The sequence below is a fragment of the Limulus polyphemus genome, unplaced genomic scaffold, assembly GCF_000517525.1.
Source record: "Limulus polyphemus unplaced genomic scaffold, Limulus_polyphemus-2.1.2 Scaffold4500, whole genome shotgun sequence".
NCBI lineage: Eukaryota > Metazoa > Arthropoda > Merostomata > Xiphosura > Limulidae > Limulus > Limulus polyphemus.
In genome coordinates, this window is record NW_013670110.1 from 81,499 (window position 1) to 89,935 (window position 8,437).

The following is an 8,437-nucleotide window of genomic DNA, read 5'->3' on the forward strand; positions in this document are numbered from 1 at the left end:
ACATTCTAACATATTTCTGTTTCTAATGAAGGTAATACTGTGAATGATATTTACATTCTAACATATTTCTGTTTCTAATGAAGGTAATACTGTGAACGATATTTACATTCTAACATATTTCTGTTTCTAGTGAAGGTAATCTTATTTATACTGCATATTTGTTATCTTCTCTGTAATAAATATAAATCATTGAAACATGCAAAATATATTTTCTGAAATGTGTGACTCGAAATTTACAATTATTAACAAACATATTATTTAAAAAAATATAATTTCACTGCTTAAATACAAAAGCCCATTTCTTCCTTCATATCTGCCGAAAATAATCTACCAGGACTACAGGAATAAATTAACACGTAGCTCCATGCAAAAGCACGTGTTTTTTTTTTAGTACTTTTATAAGAACATTTCTTCTCTTAAATATTTGTTCCAATTACTTGGGGTCAGTTTTTCTGACTCTTGCCCTTCAGTCCCTTCTATTCTCTATTAAAAGCTGCATTCACAATTTATACTCAAGTATCTCTAGGGGAAAAAAATATTTAAATATCTTCGGATAGCAATGTCTAAAAATTACATATTTCAGTAATATTACACACATCACTTGCCTACAATTGCAACATCGAAAGTTTATTAACTGTCATCAACTATGGGGTTTCTGTGGATGATATGACCAGTATTAACCTGGTCCATCATTGTCCAATTTAAAAACTGTATCATCGTATCACATTGCATGCTATATTTCTTACCAAAATCGGATAAATCCCGGATTTTCTAAGTTCGATCCCTGACACAAGGAGCCTCTGGTGGAGGTAGAGAGAACCCATGTTAAAAATTTCAACGAGTTTAACTTATAAGCATTGGAATACAATGGTTTTCTAATTAATTTAATTTCTCTTTCAAGTCTGTTCTAAATTCCAGTAAAAACGTTTTATAATTTTTTAGTTATGCTTTCTTTTCGAGATAAAAGTTACGTTTGGTGGCACCATCTAGTAGCAAAAGCATCCATTAATCAAGATTATAATTACTTTTGTCACATACATGGATATATAATTGTTAAAGAACAAATGATTTAATATAAATGTTTTACTAGCATTATCAATGAACGACTAGACCACTATATGGTTACTTGGAAATTAGATAGCATATTCAAATTTCCCAAGATTATTTACTAACACAAATTCCACTGTATCAAAATAACTAATATAAACGCTTTAATAAATATGACTCTAGGGAAAATGTATATATTTTTTCAACAGTGTTTGTAGTGTGGAATTGCAGAAGCATATACTGCTTGCTTCTTTATTTACAAAATGAAAAAGTTAAATATTGTTAGGTTTTATGTTTTGAAAGTGTAATACACTTCCATCTGTTGGTACATAACTGAACTATATTGGTGAAATATATACAATATCTCCGAACAGAAGTATTATTGATGTTATTACATTACGTGAAAACCTAAGAGACAGTAAAGTGAATATATATACATATTCAAATTACAAAAAACAAAATTGTTATGAGTAACATACTTTTACTGGCCGAGACTGAATCTGAGAAATTAACTTTTCAACTGCAACGAATTAATATGATCTGACATTTTTGTCATGAAACTGCAATTATTTTTTTAAATATATGTTAAAGTAACCCAGCAAAGCATCACCGACACATTATTATCATTAGTAATAATTAAGCCCATTTATTTACATAAAATATTGATTCTTTCAGTTAACAGCATTTAATAATTATCAACCGACATCTATGAGCAATATTTAACACTATTTGTCTTCAAAAATTATTTTTCTGCTTACTTAACAACCATGATCGAGCAGTAAATGAACCTAGAAATTTTTTTCGTTATTTATTTATTTTATAAAACTCTTTGTCCTTCAATCTCATTTCTTTCCAATTAGTCCAAGCAGAGATTTAATCATTTCACCGATCCCATCATAAATCTGATGAAAAAGTGGGGTATCATACATGAACGCTGGAGTAGTAACGATCAGGTTGCGCTTGTCAACAACCACCTCCTGGACACAAGAGTTAAGATATGTTTCACTATAACAGTCTTACGTTAACTTTATGACACACACTCAGAAATAATGGACACAATAATAAACATAAAATTCAAATTACATCATCAGATTATAACTTGTTTTACACAGTTCACTACCAACGAGATCCACTATAATGATTAATTTTATACTTTTTGGCTGTTAAAATATTAACTGTAATATCTGATGGTATTTTTCCTTTACTTTTTTGAGTTACTCACTTTATTACGGACTTGTAATAAACAAACGACCCCACAATTAAGGTGCATCAATAAGATATATATATTTAAAAGCTGATGGAGGTGGGGGGCATAATCAATGGCTAATAATATAAAAACTATTTTCTATATAAATTACTATATTAATAAATAACTTAACTATATTTAAAATTATGTTAGGAGTACAACAAGGCATGAGCCTGGCTCTTTTCTAGGTGTACATTAGTTTTAAAATGTTGAAACATGAGGGGTAACACAGTGTTTATGTAAACATCATTTTTTTATGTTTGATTAATAAACCAAAACCTCTATACTCAACTGTAAATGATAAATATTGAGTGATTATTAAGGTCACATGTAGTTACAAACGTCAATTGTATTGATTAAGCATAGAAAAAAGTATTAAACTTCTTTATTTCAGAAATTCCTACCTAACCCTAATTTTTATCTGATAGAGTAGAGGGAAGGCAACTAGTCAACAGTGCCCATTACAAACTCTGGGGCTACTGTAATCAAAGGGAAGTTTGACCATCACTTTTATAATGCACCCATAGCCCCAAAGTGCTGAGCATGATTTTGCACAAACTGAACATGAACCATCAAATCAAGGGTTCACAGTCTGGCACACTAAACACTAAGTCACACCCAACCCATGATATATTAAATAATATAACCATTAATTATAGGAATCCAAACTAACCTAACAACCGAATTACTTTCACATAACCATTAGCTACATATACTAAAGTTTTAATCCAGCTTTAAAATATATATTTTTTTATCAAAACATGATGATTGGGAAATTATTTACAAAAGACCGAGTACAAATGTCTAGAGAAAGCACAACTCTGCCCAATAACCTGTTCATCAAAATAATTACCGAGCAACTTAAATTACTCTACTGATTGCATAATTCACATAGTACTCATATCCTGTAGTAAATGTTACTTAATAAGTTTTAAGATGTCTAAATGTTGATCACTCAAAGAATAACCTTGTAAAAAAAAAAAGAACTATTTACAGAGAAATCAAATCTTCCTACTATGTTAGTGATTATAAAATACTTTACCCACTTTTTAAATCTTTAATAAAAGAATTAAATAAATACACATTTATATGCAAAATAAATCTTCAAAACTAATTTTAAAAACTTAAACTATCCAATTCATAAATTACTTAACTTATGTTCGATAAACAACATTCGATTTACGGTTAAGGTGATTGTCTTGGACATTCACACAAAGCTACACAAGGACTACCTGTGCTATCCATTCTAAATTTAAATTGATAAAGTTGATGGAAGGCAACAAATCAATACTACCCATCACCAACTCTTGAACTACTTTCAACAAATATTGGGATTTCAAAGTCATTCTTATAACACATCAATGACCCCTTAAATGTGAATCACAATTTTGCTGCAGTGGGAGGTTTGCCATGATCCCTCAGGTTCACATGCACAAACTAATATCTAGACCATGCTCTGCTCCTTAATCTGATCTTTATACTCAAAAGGATACATCAACATTCTTATTATGATGAACAGACCCCCATGACTTCACAGCTTCTGTAGCACCAAAATAAGGCCACTTTCCTGTTCCATCATCTAAAATTCAGGAGTAATCTCTACAATGATTAGTCTTCAACATAAACTTTTATCTCGTCAAACAAATAGATCCCAAATCACATTTATTGAGGGCATGACAAGAACAGTTGCTGTCTATGAGATCTAACATTCAGATTGTCTAAACTATTATATAAAATGAAATATTTTAGGAGTAACAGTTTAACTGCCAAAAGCTGGTGAAGCATTTGAAACCATTACACCTATATTTTGTGGCAAAAAATCACATAAGAGTCAGATATTTTTTTTATTCACCTTCCTCTTAATTTCTGTATTTCAGATTTTAAATCAGATGCATGTAAAAATAGTATTTCAGACCCATCTTTTGTTTCCCATAAATTGCATTTAAACTATAACTTTTAATGTATTATACTGGATATATAGATGGCGTTTCAAAGAATCTTTAGTCTCTCATCGTCCAGCTCTGCAGATAATTTCTGGTATTGAATGAAAGGCCTCTTTGGCAGTAACTTATAAGAGACAAATGTTTTAAAATTTTTATATTAAGAATAACTTTAAAACTTTGATCCTATATTCTGTGAAACAAATTACATAAAACAATCATACTACATTAAATATTTGTTCTTTTCTTTCAAACCAGTTTAATGTTGTTTATCTCTTTATGTCAGAGTTAACTGCAAGATCAACAATAAGGGGAAGCTTCCAGAAAAATGGGGGATTACAAAGAGTTCCTAGCAATAAAACAAATGTATTTCACTACCTTTATCTTGACCGAGTGTAAGTTCAACCTTCCCTAAAACTCTAGCAGCCAAAACTGGAGCAATACAACAAAAGCTGTAGGAGAAGAAAGTCTGAATGAATAAAATATGCAACAACATAACTATTCAGAACTTTTGTAACTCAGAATTATAATCTTCTTAATAGTTTTCTCAAGCCTTTGGAATTAATTAATTTTTTTTACAAAATCGACAATTTGGTTAACGTTTAGAAACTTGTTTAAAAAGCATTAAAAAATTTTTTATTTTATTTTAATAATCTCAGACAAACAATTTCTTAAATTCTTATTGGACTATTGTGTTTCTATAATTTACATAATGTGGTTCATTCATACTGTTAGGTAAGAAGGTTTTGTACATATTGGGAAATAAGAAGTTGTTGCCTTTTTAGAAATATTAAAATAACTTGTCACAATTCACTTGTTAAACTTCCATAGTTTAATAAAATTTGTTGATTTTCACTTTTTTCTAGTAATGAAAATTGACAACTTATTGCATAATAACAATAGCTATAACTATGCCAGTGGTGAAGTGTAAATCTAAGCCTCAAAATTAATCTAACTTTGTGGTTGCCAACCTTTCATCGAAGCCTAAAAAGTAACCTAACTCTGTGGTTGCCAACCTTTAATCTAAGCCTAAAAAGTAACCTAACTCTGTGGTTACCAACCTTTAATCTAAGCCTAAAAAGTAACCTAACTCTGTGGTTACCAACCTTTTTTTTTTTTTTTTTTTTTTTTTATGATGCATGTCCTCAGTCATAATTCAAGGGTGAGTTATTATTATGTAAACTTTGAGAGCTTTGTAACCAAACAAAGCTGTACTCCAATTTTGGAGGGTGGATATATATTTTCTTTATTGTTTTCAAAGATTCTCACATACCCCTGGAAAGGTCTCCACATACCTCCCAGGGGTACACGTATCACAGGTTGTGAAATACTGGACTAACTTGCTAACATATTTTTAAGACATCTTGGCTTCCACTTATATTTTTTTACTTTTGAATCAATCTTTAATAAACACTTTTGCAGTCCAATAACTTCTCTCTCTAGAAATCACAGTTGTTCTCTGTTAGCCTAGCATTATTCTGACCTTCATGAAAAACCTGTCTTGACCAAACAGTTACATAGTAAAAAAACCATAACAATCACACACAATTGTATCACAAAAATGAAACATATAATCAACTAATATTAATTTGGTTTGGTTCTTATTGAGCACATAGCTACACAATAGGCTATCAAAACCTGGTGTTTAGCATCATAAGCCTGCTGACTTACTGCCGAGTAACTAGGGGGCACTAATATCAATACCAATACTTGTAAAACTTGTCACAAGAAATTATTTATAACTGATAATAAGAAACTAATGGTCTACTGTATTCAAATATTTAAATGTTGGCAGGAAATTTTATGTTAAGAACCACCATTTGTTTAAAATGAAATAAATTCCTACATATTCAATATAATCTTGGATAGTCAAACAATCCAATAATGATGAACTCCAGCAACTCCGCCACAACTGTTTGTGATGCCATAGTTTCTATTAGGTTGTCAAGAAATTAATGTCATTTTCTTTTTAGATGAAAAAACTTGAACTTATATATATCAAAACAAAACATTTATTAAATGAAATAGTTTCCATTCTTATCGATGATGCTTTTCAATCTTACAATCAGATTGTTAATGCCCTGACTAAAGAAATCACTTGGGTTTGAAGCAAAAAACATGTCGATCTCCTCTTTAACACCTTCCATATTTGCATACATTTTCCCATTAAGATGGTGTTGTAGCAAATGAAAAATGGTAATCTGATGGTGCCATATCCAGAGAATATGGTGGGTGGGGGAGAACTTCCCCACCCAACTGCATAATCTTGTGTTGCATCAAATATGCCACATATTGACGTGCATTGTCGTGGAGAAGAAGAACACCATTCCGATTGACGAGTGAAGGCCGTTTCTGATGAAGGGCTTGATTTAAACGTTCCAGTTGCTGAATATAGATCTCTGCATTGACAGTTTGCTGTGAAATGAGGAGTTTGAAATTAATTACTCCTTTGATGTCCCACCAAATGCAAAGCATCACTTTCTGCAGATGGAGTCCAGGTTTTGGGGTTGGAAGTGGTTTTTGTCTAGGACTGAGCCTTGTTTTTGGTGTTTAATATTTGCATAGAGATTCCATTTTTCATCATCGCTGACAATTCTGTACAAAAATGGTTCGTGCACATTACACGCCAGAAGAGAAGAAGCAGCGTTCATCGGAGAGTTCATGAGGCACCCAAACACCTTCTTTAAGGAGTTTTCCCATATCCCTTTGATGTTTATGTATTGTTTCATGAGAGACATGCAATTTCAGGGCCATTTCACAAGTGTGTTGCCTTGAGTTAGACTCAACAAGCGTCTTCAGTGCATTAATTCCAACATGTCAGCCCCTGCCATCACAGCTTTTAAGGCTAAAGTCACCTGAACAAAATTTGCTGAACCATCACTGACACTTACAAATGTTCAAAGCATTTCCATAAACTTCTTTGATATTCTTTGTAGCTACAGAGGCATTATTTCCCTACTTGTATTCAAACAGCATTACATGCCAAATGTGTGTCTCATCGTATGCCATCAATATAAGGGATCAGAGTATACTAAACTTTACACATTATATAAGCTACACTAACGTGACATTTAGGCAGTTCATTTAACTATTATATGTGATGTACATTTTTTGTGGGGTGATTAATTAAAGTGTTCCAAAACGTGACCTTAATTTTTTGACGACCTAATATGTTATTGTAAAATTGTTTATGTTCTTCCACAACTTCTTCTTACCCACATCAGTCCTCTGTTTAAGTAACAAAGAACTAGTGGCCATACGTTTTACAAAAAAATACATGTAATTAAGCATTTACCAAAATATATGAAAATAACCAAAAACAAATTAATTAAATAATAATCAGTTTCTTTCACGGTCAGAAACTAGTAAATGATTCTATACAAAAAAATAATAGATTCTTATATGAAACTTTACAGATTAATAAAACAAATTATCAACTTGTAGGAAACTTGTTTGTACAAGTAGGACACTTGCAAGTTGTTAGTAGTTTGTACAAGTAGGACACTTGCAAGTTGTTAGTAGTTTGTACAAGTAGGACACTTGCAAGTTGTTAGTAGTTTGTACAAGTAGGACACTTGCAAGTTGTTAGTAGTTTGTACAAGTAGGACACTTGCAAGTTGTTAGTAGTTTGTACAAGTAGGAAACTTGCAAGTTGTTAGTAGTTTGTACAAGCAAGTTGTTAGTAGTAGGAAACTTGTTTGTACAAGCAAGTTGTTAGTAGAAAACTTGCAAGTTGTTAGTAGTTTGTACTAGTAGAAAACTTGCAAGTTGTTAGTAGTTTGTACTAGTAGAAAACTTGCTTGCAAGTTGTTAGTAGTTTGTACAGGTAGGAAACTTGCAAGTTGTTAGTAGTTTGTACAGGTAGGAAACTTGCAAGTTGTTAGTAGTTTGTACAGGTAGGAAACTTGCAAGTTGTTAGTAGTTTGTATAGGTAGTTTTCCTACCTGTACAAACTACTAACAACTTGCAAGTTTTCTACTTGTACAAACTACTAACAACTTGCAAGTTTCCTACTTGTACAAACTACTAACAACTTGCAAGTTTTCTACTAGTACAAACTACTAACAACTTGCAAGTTTTCTACTTGTACAAACTACTAACAACTTGCAAGTTTCCTACTTGTACAAACTACTAACAACTTGCAAGTTTCCTACTTGTACAAACTACTAACAACTTGCAAGTTTCCTACTTGTACAAACCACTA

The 8,437-nt window shown here is 31.5% G+C and overlaps 1 protein-coding gene across 1 annotated transcript; it reads right to left on the bottom strand.

The window, feature by feature from the left end:
• Nucleotides 1–1,667: 1,667 nt before the first annotated feature.
• LOC106471263 (ES1 protein homolog, mitochondrial-like) lies at nt 1,668–4,744 on the bottom strand. The gene is made up of 3 exons (XM_013931854.2): nt 4,612–4,744; nt 3,787–3,872; nt 1,668–2,024 (listed from the first exon to the last, which is right to left on the bottom strand). The coding sequence occupies exons 1-3, from the start codon at nt 4,727–4,729 to the stop codon at nt 1,890–1,892; spliced, it is 339 nt and encodes a 112-aa protein (XP_013787308.2). The 5' UTR covers nt 4,730–4,744; the 3' UTR covers nt 1,668–1,889.
• Nucleotides 4,745–8,437: the final 3,693 nt, after the last annotated feature.

Excerpts from the sequence above, each read along its gene's own strand:
- LOC106471263 (XM_013931854.2), bottom strand. The coding sequence starts at position 4,729 with ATGTTGTTGCATATTTTATTCATTCAGACTTTCTTCTCCTACAGCTTT. Across the intron at positions 3,873-4,611 it reads TACACTCGGTCAAGATAAAG|ATGATGGAACAGGAAAGTGG; the intron begins GTAGTGAAATAC and ends CCTGAATTTTAG. Across the intron at positions 2,025-3,786 it reads ATCATAATAAGAATGTTGAT|GAGGTGGTTGTTGACAAGCG; the intron begins GTATCCTTTTGA and ends TCTTGTGTCCAG.